The sequence below is a fragment of the Numida meleagris genome, chromosome 9 (genome assembly GCF_002078875.1).
Source record: "Numida meleagris isolate 19003 breed g44 Domestic line chromosome 9, NumMel1.0, whole genome shotgun sequence".
Taxonomy (NCBI): domain Eukaryota; kingdom Metazoa; phylum Chordata; class Aves; order Galliformes; family Numididae; genus Numida; species Numida meleagris.
Genome location: NC_034417.1, coordinates 13445893 through 13463426, shown reverse-complemented (window position 1 = coordinate 13463426; position 17534 = coordinate 13445893). Strand labels below are relative to the sequence as shown.

Here is a 17534-nt window from a genome sequence, read left to right as displayed (position 1 = left end):
TTCTGAGAAAGACCTGTGAGTGCCTTTTCTTTAAAGTAGGTAGACCAAGACCAGGAATTATGGCATGCAACATGATGAAAGAATGAAAATGGGTTTTCCCTTTGGCACATTGCTAGAGGTTTCTGTTCTCTTGTCATTTCAGGTGTACAGTGGAGGGGAAAGCTGTATTTTAATGCTGTTTTGGGAAAGGAAGTTCTTTTTGTAACTGCTGTTGTTTCTATTCCATATGTGACTGTGTGCAATGAGTTTGTGTTTCGTTTTAGTGACATGGGAGTTTATAACCAAACAACAAAGAGGATGAATATACAGGACTCTGAGCTAAGCCTTAAAGGTGATCAACACTAATCAAATGGAGTTTGTGAAGAGCACTATTTTCTGACATCTAGAGGGAGTTCTTTCTGTAGAAAATACAAAAGCTAAAAATCTTATTTAGAGGCAAATTCATGATCCCATCTTCTTGCACTGTTGCTCTAAGAGCTTTGCTTTTGTGATTATAATAACATATGTAACCATACAGCTAAAATGGGAATAATCATATTATGCTTCAGGGCATAACATGATTGCTACAAAGGTCAGGAAGTAAATCTGGCATTCTACATTTGATCTTCTTTTGAGATCAGAGAACCTCAGTTTAATAATGATAGCCTGATTTGGAGTGAAGATTCACTGGGAGACAGATGAGTAGGTCTGAAAGTTATGACAGATATTTTTCTATGGGGGCAAGGCTGGCCAGTTGGAAGATTGAGATTGACTGCAAAGAACCAGAGATAAAACAAACCAGATAAAAGACTGCAAAGAGTAAAAATGGTGTAGAATAAGTTGTTTCATCCAAAGGACAACTAATGATAATGGAAATGGAGTAGAAGCTTTCTCATGGTTAAATAAATAGATAAATACAGGTGAAGTTCAACTGGAATTGGCTAAACTAATCTTTCTTACCAGTCCTTCTAAAGAATTTTTTAAGCCTCTTCACATTTCTTCTAGATTACCTTTACTGAGACTTTTCACAGTGTCATGACAATTTGTTGGTTTTTTTTTTTTTCTCCTTTTTTTTTTGTTAGGGACAAAGTACTGGATGATGTCCGTCGCTTAATCCAGCCTGGTGATTTGATAGGAAGGACTGTTTTTGACTTAGATGAGCCCAGGTGGGTAACCTAAATAGAGTACAGTAACTAATGGCACTGTCAGTGCTGGGTTAACTAGTGAGCTCTGTTTACTTGGTTCACTTCAGATAAAGATATGAAAGAAGTGATACAGGAGTTAAAGCCCAACAGGAAAAGTTTACTGCAGGAGTAGATTCCTGGTACGTGGCCCCGGGTAGAGGATTTGCTTTGGAACTCACTGCAGTTTCTTCTGATTTGTGGCCTTCTCATCTGCCCTGTACTATGTCTTATCACAGACAATAGCGGAAAGCTTGTATAGAGCTGGCTTGTGTAATTAATGAACTAGCGGGAAGAAGTCAGGGGTGAAAGTAACTAGAATGAAGAGAGCAATAAGAATTGGGAGAAAAGTGATTACTGGGAAAGAAAAAAGAAGATGAAATGTAAAATCATTAAGCAAGAGTAGAGAAGGATGCTGCATTGGATAGAAAGATTATGGATTTGCTAAACTCTTGCTACTTCTCAGGGTCTTGCTTATGAAAACCTGTATTAGTGCACAAAAGGTGCTGGGGTGGACTTGTCTCTGAAGCAAGCTACTTATTAGGTATCCTTGCTTTGATTTACTGCAGTCACTCAAGCCCAGGTGCTCCAGACTGTCTGACGTTCTTCTCCAAGTTTGAATCGGGTAACCTTCGCAAAGCCATCCAAGTGCGTGAGTAAGTACTCCTGCGGTGCCTGTGTCCCAGCCAGACCTTCTGCTGTGTCCATGATGTGAGATGCTGGGGTCCTGCTGGGTTCTGAAAGCATCAGCCAGGGCAGCAAGTTTTATGATGCAAAGCTTATGATGCCTGCCAACAGTTAGATGTCCTGAAAGAAACAGGAGTGAGAAAGCAGAGCTTACAAAGTTTTACATGACTAAAATATTGTGAATATTTAAAGATGTGTTTGGATGCCACTGGTTTGGTGGAGCTCTTTGACAGGGTATTAATGAGTTTGGTTACATTCAGCAGATTCAGTGGTGGATTGGTGGGATGTTCATGGGCACCATTTCTTTGTCTTCCTTAACAGGTTTGAGTATGACTTAATTATGAATGCAGATGTGAACACCAACCAGCATCACCAGTGGTTCTACTTTGAAGTCCGTGGCATGAAATTAGAGGTTCCCTATCGCTTCAACATTATCAACTGTGAGAAGCTCAATAGCCAGTTTAATTATGGTATGAGTCTTTGGAAAATTGGGATAGTATTCTGTTCACGTGGATATATTTTTCATGCCATAAAGGTTTTGAAATTTCCATGTCTGTAAAGGAGACAGTAAGCTTCATTTAATTTGCCCTGAAATCCACTGAAAGAGTTATTTTAGGTTTGACAAATAACCTTTCCATATCCTCAAGACGACTGAGGAGTGAACTGTGTATTGAGATAAGATATGTGGAAAAAACAGTTATTGTTCTTTGATTACAGACCAGAACTGAGAAATAATGGCACTGGGGTTGGAAGAAGAAAGAAAGAGGATCTGTTGGGACTGAATGAGTAGCACAGGATTGAAGAGCTCTTCTAAGATTTAGATAAATAAAGATAATGCTCAAACAAATATTAATGATTTTTTGAGTTTATCTAGAAAGACATCACTCTGTCTTTAGACCTGGTGAGACTTCTGTTGATACAAAAAATTCTGTAACAAGCTGTCTTTGAGCTCCTGTCATAGTCTATAGTTCAGGAGAAAGGCTGCATTGCTTAGAAATAGACAGGGCAAATCCTAGCTTTCAGTGCTCATTTTAGCAGAGAAATGATTTAATCTGCATGAAGATTGTGGGTTGAATTCTTAGCTGGCATAGGCAGTTTTTCATTTGTTTCCATGGAGCTGTGTTAATTTACACCAGCTCAAGACCTGCTTCAGAATGTTTAATAAGTCCTTAATATCAGACTTTACATTCCTCTGAAGCCCTGTGGATACAACCTTCAACATCACAAGGGGAACGCTCTCAGGATCAATGTACCTAAAACAAATAGCACTAGGAGCTGGAATCACATGTCACTTGTATTTGTGAAACTAGCTGGATGAGTGGCATAATGAATTATAAGGCATTTACTCTTTAGCCCTGAGGGCTGGAGTTCAAGTACTCATATAGATCCCAAATGAAAGCGATTTTTGTGTTTGTCGTCTTATTCTGCTTTTTGAATAAGCAAGCCATTAAAAATGGTGCGTCTGGTAGCAGCCTGAAAATGATGTGTATTGGGGTCCTTCTTATTGCAAACCCCACTGCAACATTTGATACAGCCACTGGTGTCTTCATAGCTAGAGATTGGGAACATTATTGGTGGAAGATTGCTTATTATCTGCTATTTTGTCCGTTGTCAGCATTTTTCACCTCTTTTTGCAAACTGAAATTGGACATGACTTGCATGTTCAAGCGTGTAATGAAAAATACACATTTAAAAGAAAAATTTTTAAAAAAACATCCAGGGTAATGAGTGTAAGCCATGGCATGGTTCAGTACGGCTTGTAGGAGGGACTGGCTGTTAAGACAATTCTTTTGCGGGTTGCTTCTGCTGCATTGAGAGGGTACATGTGCTCTGGCTTATTCAGCTTGGATGAGTGAGGCTCACTACCCCTTCCAGCACATGGATGATATTTACACAGACTGTGGGTAAGAGGTGTTGCCTACTTGCTAGATTTCCTTTGCACTTCCCTGGGTTCACGCCCGTGTCATAATACTACGACTTCAGTGCCATGGGTGGCAATAATTTACAGTTCTTGACTATTAGCCTGTTCCGATTCTTTTCTTCCTTTTTGCTCTCAGCTAGATGGCACTGCCTAATTTTCACATTAGCAGAAAAAGGATCTTGTCAAACAGTTGTGATAAGGAGCAGGGCAGGATGGGAAGTGCAGTTTCCACCTCTCTCCTTCCTTTTTTCCACCAATGAATTCCACCCTGGAAAATACTGATTTTTTTTCTCAGAAACCTGATTTGTGTTTGTTTTCTATGAATGTTTCCGTGGGGAGAATGGAAAGGAAAAGATGATTTTTTGAAGTGAAATAAGATGGCAGACCAGTATCAATCATTACTCTGAGGCAGGATGGTATGTATGTAGCTTTGCACTCAGAGGGAAAGGAAGGAGATGGAATTTGGGATGCTGAGAGTGCTGTAGATCTTAAGCCCACACCTCACCAGGGCCACCTGTGCCTCTCTGGTGAGGGCAGGATCCTTGCTGTACCACTAACAGGGCAGGCAGGTGACGGAGTGAAAGAATTTGCTGGAAAAACTGCCTGCAAATGGGCTGGCTTCATGGAGCTGTGAATAAACGTGTGCACAGTTCAGATGGAGCTTCATGGCTGAGGCCTTGAAATGGTAATGTTTTGGAGGTCAGGAAGAAGTCATCTTCCAGTGCAATGCAGTACAAAGACAGATGCTGCTGTTATCAGCATTTAGATCTTCAGTATAATCAGTATCAATCATAATAATCAGTGTTATTTAAGTCTAATTGAAAGTTTAAAAACTTATTCTAGGACAGTCTTTCTTGCTGCTTTCTGAAAGTATAATTCTAGATGCACCGCAGGCCTCTAATGTTGTGGCAGGATTAAGGATTCAATAACAATGCAGCCAAGCATGAAGTACTGTACTAAACAAATTACTGATCTGTTTGATATGTTGATTCCTATTCTTCTCTTCTTTCCCTTCCTCTGTGTGTTTGTAAACAGAGCAGCTGAAGTCCTCCTTTCCAAAGGGCAGCGGGATTATTTATTTTCTAACAAACCCTAAGTCAGCTCGCTTCTGGCAGTGTTTTTCAGGACTGACATGGTAGTAGAACCCAGCATGGAAATATATTCACTTTGCATTAACTATCTGCCAAGAGAGCACAGACAAAATAATAATCCTTCTTGTTTTCCCGTTTCCTCTCCATCTCTGTCTTTTCCAGCCAGGGATGTCGTGTCACTTGAAACTCTTGTTTTCTGTAGGTATGCAGCTGGTTATGTACTCAGTGAAGGAAGCTCTCCAGGGCAGGCCTTGCTGGCTTCGAGCAGGCCACGATATCAGCTACTACAAGTAAGTGCATTTCTGGCGAATAATTTGTAGCTTCTTAGTACCCCTCCTGTTAGCTGTATAGATGCTGTTAACCTACCACCACAGTGCCACGTGTTTTAAATGTCTCTAAATTTATGCTAGCTCTATGTTTTATGTGCTTCCAACTTCAGGAAACAGCTAAAAGTGAGATCTCTGAATCTGCCTGAGGAGAACACAGCATGTGCAGAATTCTCTTCCCTAGAAGGGAGACACTTCTCTAGAATGGAGACTCTTAACTAATATTTATTCACTTCACCTTTTCTATTTCTGAAGCTGCTCTCTCAAGCGCTGGCGTACTGTGGTGCAGTGGATTCCCTTTGCATGCCTGCAACCTCTGATTTCTTTCAGTATGGGCTTCTGGATGCAAGACAAAATGAGCAACACCAGCAGATGCAAGCTGGGCAAGCTTTATGTGCTAATTACCATATAGCAATGGCTTATCCTGTCATTAACAAGACAGTTACTGTATAGTGATTAAACAGCAGCTGACTTCCAAGATTAAACCATGATTGTACAATTAATCAAGTAATCAGATTCTTGTTTAGAATATGAGAGAATGGAGTTTTATTGATTTGGTGTTTTCTAATTTTACATTGAATTATGTATATGTCAACATGTTCATCTAAGATAACTACTTGTTGTCTGTCTCATTTCCTATTTGCACATGTTCTTGTATGCACAAGAATGCTTATACATACATATGAACTCTCACCTCTGCTGAAAGTCCAATCACTTTTGTTTCACTGATTATCAAGTCGATTCCCAGTCATGAGAAATTGTGCTATGGTAGGGAGTATGAATAAAGTACATCTATGGTTGCTCAGATGATGGCTTCAGTGTAGGAGGAGATGGGATCACTGCAGCGATACCACACTGCTTGCATGCTGGGGAGAGCAGCTTATTTCATTTCTATTCAATCTGGTCACATATCCTTGGGGGAGGGACTGGCAGATTTTGCAGGGAACCTCACCTATTTAATTTTACCAGGTAAAAGTACCAAATTCTTGAATTTGGAATGCCCTTAACTACTTCTGCTGCACTGCTCTGATTGAGAGCAACCTCTGAGATGAAGGACAGTGGGAGGAAAGGCATATTCACAAAATATCTAGGTGATACACATTGGCTCATCTCTGCTGACATTCATCTTTGCTGAAGATGCGATGGTTCAGTCATAAAGATGAACGCTGTGGCACAGCTCTGTCACTGCGTACCTTTCTCATACGTCTTACAAGAGAGCTTTTATGTTGCAGAGAATACTAGCAGTGCTCTTGTCAAAAGGGAGCTGAGTGACACTTCTGCTCTATTTTATTGCCTCTCCAAGATGTGACAGGATACACCTATGATAAACAGAGTTGCAGTTACTATAAGATCTTCTAATTCACTTGCTGTCTTGGCAGCTTTTATGCACTGAATAATATTCATTTCCAGCAAATAATTTGAGGAACAATGGCAGCATGCTGAATTGGTGACAGCGTGCTTGTTCCTTTTGGTTTCAAGGCTCATTCTAGACATATTAGAAAACCTCCAGCTTTTCCAGACAATACTCAGTTCACAGATAGTAATGAGGTACATGGAGTGTTTTGTTCTCACATCACCACTAAAGACTTTGCTATTTGGTGGCCATAGCAGTGTCAGAACTAGGTCTTTTTTCTCTTCAGCATCTTTATAATCGCATTATAAAGAAACATCATTAGCAGGCCACATCTGAGTTCTAATGATATCTATGAGAGAGTGCTGAGACACTGGTTCACAATGTGAGTGTAAGCCTTAGTAGCAAGATGCTTACGGGAATGTTCTGCTTTGAATAGGATTCTACCTACAATCTGGAAAATAAAACTGCCTTAACTTGGATTTGAAAGGGGAGTGGCGTATTTCCATTTTCCAGTGGAAAGTGGCAGGCCCCAAAGTAACAGCTGAATTTAGGCATGAACCTAATTGTTAAATGCTACTACTTTGTTATAAACCAAAGCGCTACTAAAGCATAGTGCATGTACCACATCAGGACATGCTGTAAAACAAGGATAACAAACTCTAAGTGGTAGATGGATTTTGGATGAGGGATGCAGGTGATAAGCAGTTAAGTTTCCAATTAGGCTGTCTTTCAAACAGTTTAGAAATCCAAGATATAGACTAAAATGGGAGAAGAAAATATTTAAGCTGATACAGTGCTGTATTCCATCATCTGCCAGTGCTTTTGACTATATTAAGTTCTTCAGGCAGGAAGTCAAAGGATAAGATGAGCAGAACTTGTATCTCTTGGTGCCCTTGAATTCCTGAGTTAGAATCCAGCCCCTTACTGACTTGTGTCTGTCTTTGGCCGAGTGCTTCACTGTATGTGTTTCAGTTCCCTATATCATGTTCTATACGACATGGATAATTAGTCTCTTACCTACATACCAGATAAAAGGGAGGTAAGTTTTAATTAGATAATGCTCACAAAGGTATTTTAAGCTCAAAAAATTACTGCACAGTGTAAGTGATAAGTATAATTATAATTGTTATTAACTTGTCATCATAGCTGTATTAGAAATATATTACCTGTACATTATTTCTGAAGGAGAGCAGCAAGCAAAATGATTTACTTATTATATATAAAGTGTCTGAAAGACACAGTAGATACAACTTGTAAGACGATTTTTAAAAAAAGCACCCTTTGGTCTCTTATTTCCCTTTCTAATAAGAAGTGCATTATCTTCTGGAAAGCTTGTGAGACTTTGGGAACATTTTTGGAAAGGGAACATAAATAAAGTAGTGAGGAACACATGCTGCTGTGGTGGGTTTTTTTTTAATTCCATCAAGACCAGACAGATGAAAGGTGAAAATACATTTGCACTCTCCAGACAGAAGATGAGGTCTTGCTGAATGGTGTTTCAGCTCACCAGCAAAACTGTGTTATCTGTCAGTAATACTGTAGAATTCTGGTCAGGATTAGGCCCTCATCGTTCAGGGTCCTGTAGAAATGCGCAAGGAAAGACGATCTCAGCTCCCATATAAGCAGGCAAGGATAAGTTAGGGCATGTGGGTGGAGGATAGCACTGATGCTCACCTGCTGAGATAAATAAATCTCATGCCAGTGTTACAACAAACTACATGGGCTGCAGCACCAGCAAAGCCCAGAATAGCCCAGAATAATAGCCTCTTCCCTGCTTGTTAATTTGGGTTTCCTGCTGGTATGGTGGTGTCAAAAAAGGGGTGTGGAAGAAAAAGTATTAGCCTGGTGCAGTAACAGGGAAGCAGTAGAGCCATCTCGGGATGTCAGCAGCTACAGGAAAGAGGGAGGGAAGGAAGAAAAATGCTGTTTTTAAAGTTTCCTTTAAAAAAAATTCAGAGTTACTGCATCGTATGATAGATTGTGAGAATAGATTAAATACTGTAGGAGTACATGATCATTTGCATGGTGAACACACAGGTGGTTTTTCTGACATATGAGTGAAGAATGGTGAAGCCTCACAAAACTATTTGTAAACTTCCTGCTACTCCCAGATAGCTTACTGGAGATTGGAGTAGGTATCAAGAAGTGATTCAAAGTCTAGAAGTATCTGGGTAGTTTTCTGGAATTGCAGAGGGTCTCAAAAGAAGAATGAAATGGGCTGCTAAGCAGTGAAGTTTGAAAGCTGTGCATCTATGCTCTCAGGATCATGAGAACTGAGCACTACTGGGGCAAAGAAGCATGGTCTTCTAGGGTAGTATCAAGGTCAGAGGTGTCTGGTGGTGCAGAGCTTCTGGGTTAGGTGGCCATTATAGACAGGAGAGACTGTTTGACTGCAGAATTACTGATGATAGAGGGATAAGCTTTTACTAGACCATTAGGGACAGGCAGGGAGACTTCCCAGTGTGTATGGAAAATGTATAGGCAGTATCTTCCTGCAAAGTCCTGCTTCCTTCAGGATCTCTGACCACAAATACAAATTTGAATGGGAGAACTCAGATGATCTCAGCACTTTTTGAAAGTTCTCCATGAGTAAGGTTAACTGACCTTCCACAGGAGATGAGTCCTTTCCTTCCCCACAAGAATGGTTCCTATCATTCTTCACCATTAAAACTAACAGGAACTAGATCAAATGGTATTGTCCTGACCTTTAAAAAAAGAAAAAAAAATGCTAGGTAGATATTCCTGTATTTGTTGATTCACTGCATCTTTTCAATCTGAGTCTCTTTGTCCAATATTGCGGTGGTTTATTTGTGAGAAAAGTGTTGGGGTGAAGGGTTCAGCTGAGGATAAAATCATAGGTTTTCAGTTTGCCTGTGGGACTCAGTGTTCCTGTACTGTCTATTGATCCACTCAGTATCGTTTACATGTTTCTAACTACTACATTCAGGTAAAAAAACCAAAAAAACAAAACAAAACAAAAAAACCAACAGCATTGTATTGTGTCTTCTGTATGAAAAAGAGCTGATTGTTTTGGAGAGTTTGACAAGAATAATTACCTTTTCTCTCCACCCCTTTGAATAAGAATGAACAGCAGCAAAATAAACTAGTATTGTAAATTTCAGGAGCTGAAATTGCATCTTTTGGTTGCCTTCTCTATTTTGCATTTTAATGCAACGTTGATGATAACATTTGTCAAAGAAACCTCCCAGTCCTTCAGAATCAGAAGGTTCCACAACAGCATAATTGGTGCTATGTGGGAAAAATATTGTTTGAAATGTACTTATGGATGCAATTTGCTGTGAAGCTTCTCCCTAAAGTGCATGAATTGTTTCTTCGTCTGTGCTGAAAGAAAACTTTCTTACTCTGTCTCAAGTCATCTCTTTATCAGAGTACATCCCTTGCAAGAGACTAGATTGGGAACAGATTGAGAAGCTCGCTTCAAAATTTTGTAGATTTAATGCACGGAGCTCCAAGGGCTTGAGTACACTGACAGACCTCGATGGCCTTGACCGGCCTCCTTTGTGTCTTATACGCTACACCCTTTGCCCATGGATCGAGAAGCTCTAATTAAACTCTGTCCTGGCCACTTGGTCCTTGCCTGTCTATACTGTAGAGAAGCCTCATCACCATGAACTCATGAATCGTGGTTGAACATGTCTGCCATCCCTCAGCATGTCCTGCTCAGGTACTGTGGGAGAGGACTGTAGTTGGTGAGGCCCATGCCCTGCTGGCATTGATGTCAAGCCCAGTCCCCTGTCTCTTAGGGAGAAACTGACCCTTATTGTTCCCTGACAGGGAGAGACTGGAGGATTTGAAAAGAAGAGTTCCAAAAGAGGATTTGTGGATAGCTTTTAACTTACAAATATACGTGAAGTCGCATCTCTATAGGCAGTCTCCATAAAAACCCATTCTTCTCCTCTTCCTACTCAGGAGGGAACCACTGATGACATTTGAAAGGTTTTTATAGATGTTCCTGTGTTTTTCCTGGAATCTCTGTTCCTGTGTTTTTCCTGGAATTTTCTCCTTTGTCTTCCTGAATGACTGGTTTTGTATTCCAGTGGGATACTTGTCTTGAAGTCTTCAAGCTTTCCCAGAATATTTTCATAGGGCATTGTTCAGGCATGTCAATAAGAAGTTTTATCTTGAATCTTGGAAGCAGTACAGCAGTGTTAGCTGAATGCATTGGTTTAAATATCTAGATTGCGCTATGTGAACTAGTATTAGTTGGTTTCTTATTTTCACCTTCACAAAATGAAATAACCTGTAACCTCCTATGAGAGTTTCCATGCTGGAGCAGCTGGGTCTGGCTGTGTCCGGCACTGCTATGTGCTGTTCTATAGTGTTCTGTTGCTTACTTGCCTGTGAGGACTGAGTGAATCCCAACAGAGCCTTGAATCTGGGTTTGCTCAGTGGTGCTTAAAATCATGATGCTTCTTACATTTTTGTGTCTAGTAGGACCACAGCTTCTCAGACCTTCCTACTTTTATTATAGCTGATAGGTACATTGCTATACTACAGGATGTTGTTTAGCACTGTTCTATTTTTTACCTGCTTGTTGCTGGGATTGGATTGATTGTATTTGCATTTAGGATAGACAATTCTCTGAATGCTTAGTTCTTTCATGTGCATCTGGAAGTGGTAACTCTCTACTTCCCCCTATTTCTCTTCTGTCAGAAACCACTACCGCTGCAGTGCAGCTGCGGGAGGAGCCACAAGAGGAAAATGCTACTACACGCTCACCTTCAGCATCAAGTTCCCTCACAAAGATGATGTCTGCTACCTGGCCTACCATTACCCCTACACCTACTCTGCAATGATGGTAATACTGATATGTCCATCTAGATAAGATAGCAGGCCTGACAGATTGGAGCTGCTTGAGTATGAAAAGATGTTGTGATAGTATAGAGGTCTGCCAAGCAGTTGTTTAATTATCATGATGCTCTCATTGCCTTACTTGCAGCTGCAGGCTCTGTCAGCTTTGGAGCCTGGAATGTTGTAGGAAAAAATAGATTTCTTTATGGAATAAGCTGGAATGCAAACATTACAGCTGTAAGATAATGCAAACCAAAGATATCTCCATTTGCTTGGAGTTGTGGTATCCCCGCTGGGAGAAGAAGTAGGATTCTAAAGCTAATGGCAAGTCAGAAGTGAAGGCTGCTCGCTCCTGCTTCTGACAGAAGACAGCAGCTCAGCTTTCAGAGCTACACCCACAAGCGGAGTGATACCACAGTGCAGGGTTTCATTCAAATCCTCTTTGTCAGCTGTTTCATCTGTTCCAGTTTGAGTGTTCGGAGGTGTTTGTGACACCACAAACTGGTGCTGTCAATTCAGAAACTAATAGAATATAATCAGTAAGCATAAGGGAGTTTGCTGGTAAGTGCATCCAATATATTTTCTCAGATGAATGTGGGAGCACTGAAGATCTGAATGGAAAGTAGAATAAAAGAAGGAAAATGAGTGGTCCTGGGATTTGCTTTGCTTCATTGCTGAGGGTGGGAAAGATATTACTGAAAAAGAAGACTGATCCTGTAGATCAGTCTTTCACCCACCATTTCTGCCCCCCAGCAAAAAATATATATACACATTTCTACTGTTAGCCTTTTTAGTTCTGAACACAAAATGCCAGTGTGGTTTGGTAAAAAACGAACTAACTGACTAACTGGACTTATTCTAATTTTTACGATGATATTAATTTGCCATTATTAGATATGAAAGCATACACAGACATTTGAGGGAGAGAAAGTCCTCTCTCACTTCGTAGCCTTGCAGCTCTGTATGCTGCCAGCATAATTAGATTAATTCCCTCTCAAAAACCAGTCTCTTGTCAAGTGCTTTGCATCCCATTATGGACATTTAAGGAAACTGCTTTCAATATCTGGGAGAAGGCCAGTCAGGCCTTCACAGTCCAAACCGTGCCTACAAGCACTCTTCTCATCAGGCTTATGGCTACCAACTATTCGTCTGCATCAGTGAGGAACAGGCTGTGTCCCAGAAGTGGATTTTGACCTATAGCCTCAAGGGCACGTATATACTACAGTCTGCTGGGGAGAAGACAAATGCAATACTGAAGAAGTGAGTGGGCTTATTCACCACCATGCTTTATTATGGAGATGCAGTGCCTCATCATTATTTTACTGTTATTGATTTCTACCTTCTGCTGGCAAAAAAAAGCAGGAGAGACTTGGAGAGTTTTCTGTGCTCTGGGAATCACTGAATATCTCACCTACTCCTGAATGAATAGAATAGAGATGAAAAAGATGTTATTCCTGGACTTGCAGGGCCAAGTCTTGAAGTATTTCACTGCCTCTTCAAATAAAAGGCTCATTGAAGTTTAAGGAAGTTTTGCCTGTGGAAAAGTTTAAATGAACTCAAACCTCAGTAAGGACCATAAAAATTGGTAAATGAGAATGATGGATGGAAAAGATTGGTAGATTGTTCCATCCAACTCTTTAGCCAAAGCAAAATTGTTGCATCTAATAATTCTAAAAGGCTTATTTGCTTGGAGTGGCTTAAAATATCTTGAGTGATGCAATTTACACATTTCCATGTTATTTTAATTTCCACAGTGAATAAACTAAATCGGGTCTGTGCACCAGCAGATTTTATCTTAAAGCATTTGACCACTGGTGGAGTATGTTGATTTTACATATCAGCAATAAATTAAAAGTGATTAGGAACCCAAGGGCTCAATTAAATGTATGGTGCTTTGGGGAAGAAGATAAACTTGTTTTTGGAGTTAGTCATTTGGAAATGTTTTAAAATATCATATATATTTAATAGTTACAGGCATATTTACTACGTTGTGGAATCCTATTTGAACTGGATGCACTCTGCAGTTCATTACTTTTTGTCCATTAGTAATTATATTTATTTTATGAACAGTAATTTATCTGTTTTTATATTATAGTGTTAATTGTTTAGATATCTAGCTGAAATCTCTGTGGCAACTATACCCAATTAAGCTTTGCTGGGATTAGAAGCATAAGTAAATCATGATATTGAGTTATCTGTATTGATGTAAGTTCTTTAAATGGGTCTGATAATTGAATTTACTTTATAGAGGAGTATGTTAATTGTTTTATGACACAGATGACTGTAAATTTCAGTTCTGTGTTTACATTCAAACGGACACTGAGAAAGCAGTTTGAAAGATGATGAAGTCCAAGGTTTTAGGAACATAAATGTCTTGTCCCTTAAACACTCACTACAATTTAGCCCTGACTCATTAACACAAAAACTTGGAATGTAAAAGTTGTTCCGTGATCCCACGCGTTGTAGTTAAGGTTCTGTTAGTATCATGTGCATACTGCAATATGCCTGTTTCTACCAATCCAGAGACAACTAGACAACTTGTATTCCACAGCAGTTAGCAGCACCCTGCAATGGAGTTACTTGAAGTATTATTGCCACTTGCACTTACAGTGTAAAGACAGAGAGCCAGTGAGATCTACACGTCATCTGCTGTGTGGGTGGTGAAGGGCTACGTGTCTAATGAGGCGATCAGAACTAGTTCCAAAAAGATATTGTTTTTAATTTGACTATTCTTTTTCTCAAATTTCTCAAGGAGCTGTTGTGTGTAAGAATTATTTAAAACTGGCAACCGTAAAATTTGGTGGGGAAAAAAATAAAATCACTCATTTTTAAGTCCCTTCTTAGAAAGACACCCTTGTTCATGTTATCCATTAATGATCATACAAAATGTTTTGATGTAAACTTTTTGCATCTGATCTGGACTTGTTCCCAAGTCTCAACAACACGTGCTTGACAGCTAACCAATCAGTGCTATAAATGCTCAAAAAAGACAATTGTTCACACACATTACATGGTCCCTATATAGAGAGAATATGTGATTTTCTTCTGGACTTCATGTATGCATAGAAATTCCTTTGCACTGATAAAAGTACCTAGGAACTGTTTTGGTAAAATGACATATGGATAATAGTTGTGTGCAGCTTCTGTGAGCAAGGGTGTATTCCATAAGGCTAATGCATATTGAGGGCATGTAAAAAGAGATGATACTAACTGGCAGAAGAGAGAAGCTGGTAAGTTAGCAAGAGATAAAATGAGTGCCAATAATGACATACAGCTAGTGGAATAAAATCAGATTTTATAGACAGTGAACTCATTGTTAAATCTATTTATTTTCTTCTTTCTCAGTCCCATCTTGATGTCCTGGAACAAAGTAGGAACCCTAAGAAGGTCTACTGGAGGCAGCAGGTGCTCTGCCAGACACTAGGAGGAAATCCATGCCCACTGCTCACAATCACTGCTATGCCAGAATCTAAAAGAAGTGATGACTTGGAGCAATTCTGTAAGTAGACAAATGAAGTGTTGAAAAAAAAAATCCTGGTAACTTGTGATCATGTAAGAAGCGGCAGTGACAGCCTGTTTTGTGAACATGTTGATTTTCTTGCCTTTCTTATTTTGGAAAGAAAGAAATCTGTATATCAAAAACAGCAATTATGACCATTATTTTAAATGACAGATCTACACAGAGGAGGGAGGATACATAAAATCATTCTTTACTTCAAATTTTTCTGTAGTAATCTGAAATGGTTACAAAGTTCAACAACAAATACCTCCAACTGCAAGAAATTGTTTTCGAATACCAGTTTAACAGGAAATGTGAAAGAATTATTTTAATTATTGACATTCCAAAATGGAATGATTTATTCATTTTAAAGTTTTAAACTTGCCAAAAGAAGTACAAGATCACTCCCGGATGTGTACAGTAATTGAAGTGTACCGTTCAAATTCCAGCATGCCCAGAAGCTCCATCTGGACACAATATAGCTTCCTGCATTTTGCCCTAGTTCTCACTGAAGGTATGCTATCTAGTGGTGATTATCATATCTGTCATGTTAAATCTAGAGATGGTTATTTTTCAGTGTGAAAGTAAAAAATGTACACCTTCAATGGCCTTGATTAATGATGTTACGTTCTATAAGTTTGTGTAAACAGCAGCAAATGACAAGAAGATTCTGGTTAGCATCGCACTGGATTAGCTTTGACTTTCAAGCTGAAATGTCAGACTACCTTTATGTGGGCTGAGTTAAGAGGGCAACCATTTGTTTTCCCTGAGTCTGGGACACAACATAAAGCGTCCTTTCCTCTGCTCTTAAAAATAACTGAAACATAGGTGGAGAACTTCTAGATTTAGATTTAGATTGTCTTAGGGTCTTATGGGTTGATATGCAAATATGTAATGTTATCTCACTGAGATATTAGGCTAGCTGTATCCGAAGACATTCTGTGGTATTTTTTATGATGGAATTCTCTTTTCAGATGTGATGATAATTGACTTGAACTTCTCATTATGTCCATGCCAAATACATAAACTAAAAGGAATATCAAATATCAGAGTTGGGGAAGTTAGTGCTGTCTCTCCTGATTCAGGATTAGAGTGACGGCTGTTATGCTGACATTAATATAATCATCCTGAACTCAGATCTCTTTATAATAACCACAGAATCGCAGGTGCTGGAGGAGACCTCAAGAGATCAAGTCCAACCCCCCTGCTAAAGTAGGTTCTCTACTATAGGTACCACATGTAGGAGTCCAGATGTATCTTGAATATCTCCATAGAAGTAGACTCGACAACCTCTTTGGGCCACCTGTTCCAGTGCATTTACTCTAGAATTAGCAAGTTTCTGAGCATGAATGTACTATTCTAGGCTGAAATTTTAAAGCAAAATTGAAAAAAAAAAAGTCAGCTACAGCCTACATGGGAGTTCATAAGGTACTTGCATGTAAACAGCCTTAATGGTAGGAACTGGAGGCAGTGTCAGAGAGAAAATTATACTGTTGGCTTTGCTATTATTAGTATTATTTACATTACAGTATCACATACAGTACATGGTTATGGAGTTTGTCTGTGTCAGGCATGAATAGCACCTGCCATGAAGAGAGAAATCCTGCCCTTAAGCACTTCTGTTCCATGATAAATAATGATACAGAACAGAAAACCAGTGGGTGGGAGCTGTGGGGGAGGCTGGTTATAGAAAAATCCTTGGCATGCTGCAGATGGTCACCTGGTTAGATGTTAGCTGTTGAGAGCAATTTTCAAACCTTGTGGCACACGGTCTTAGTAGGGCAACTGAATTTGGAATTGGGGATTGGAGTCATCCAGAAGAGACATGCAGTGAACAAGGTTTTCTGCCCAAATAAATATACATTTCCAACAAAGGTACGAAATAAAAAGGTGAACTAATGGTTTGATTTAAAAAGGCAGGAACTTGAAGTGGGTCAGTCACGTGATATGTGAGTGTGCTAAACATTGGATTAAGCACGTTTGGCTTTGATAGGACTTTCTGCAAAGACTTGCTTTTCAGACTTAGGATAGTAAAAACCAATTTCAAAATATCCAGCAGTTTTCCAAAACAAAAAGCGCTGGTCTTAATGACTGACCCAACAATGTGCCAAAGTCTGCAGGCATGCAGACACAATGATCAGGTTAAAAGTAAGAAAATCATAGGCCTGTACCAATGGAAGTCAAGAAGGAATAGTTAGGGATGTTCTTACCTTTGGTGCCAGCCACAAGAGGAAACTGTAACTGCATCTGGTAATCATGTGCTAGACTATGTATTGTCTACATTCCTTAGGGACAGCACTGAACTGAAACCTTCTTAAGCCAGGTGTGCTACAGCAGAGGAGAATGGATGACCTCTGTGTATGCAGAGCTTACAGCCTATGTTCAAGACAATTGAGATGTACAGACATACTGAAATGAGGACCATGAAGAAATGACAACAGTACTGACCAGAGCAATCATAACCCAAGAGGCACACTGCTTTTAGGGAGTATCATGAAGTAAAAGTGACAGTATGTCAACGGTTTACGGGCGTTCGGCCCGGTTCTGTGACAAAGGGGACGGGGGATCCACGGGTCCACGCCCTGGGAAAAGGGAAAAGGGGAAAAGGGTAAGGAGATGGCCCTGAGAGCAAAGAACAGCGGCAACAATCTGAGGAGAAACAAACTAATTTACTAAATAAGATA

The 17534-nt window shown here is 39.7% G+C and overlaps 1 protein-coding gene across 4 annotated transcripts in view; it reads left to right on the top strand.

Moving 5' to 3' along the window:
- The window catches only part of AGBL1 (ATP/GTP binding protein like 1), a 271623-nt gene that overhangs the window by 58864 nt on the left and 195225 nt on the right, over positions 1–17534 (top strand). For all 4 annotated transcript variants that reach the window (XM_021407578.1, XM_021407577.1, XM_021407579.1 and 1 more), the window contains exons 12-17: positions 1062–1145; positions 1730–1816; positions 2169–2317; positions 5062–5149; positions 11214–11358; positions 14697–14850. In XM_021407578.1, the coding sequence (XP_021263253.1) occupies positions 1062–1145; positions 1730–1816; positions 2169–2317; positions 5062–5149; positions 11214–11358; positions 14697–14850 (707 nt within the window). The remainder of the gene's footprint in view (positions 1–1061; positions 1146–1729; positions 1817–2168; positions 2318–5061; positions 5150–11213; positions 11359–14696; positions 14851–17534) is intronic.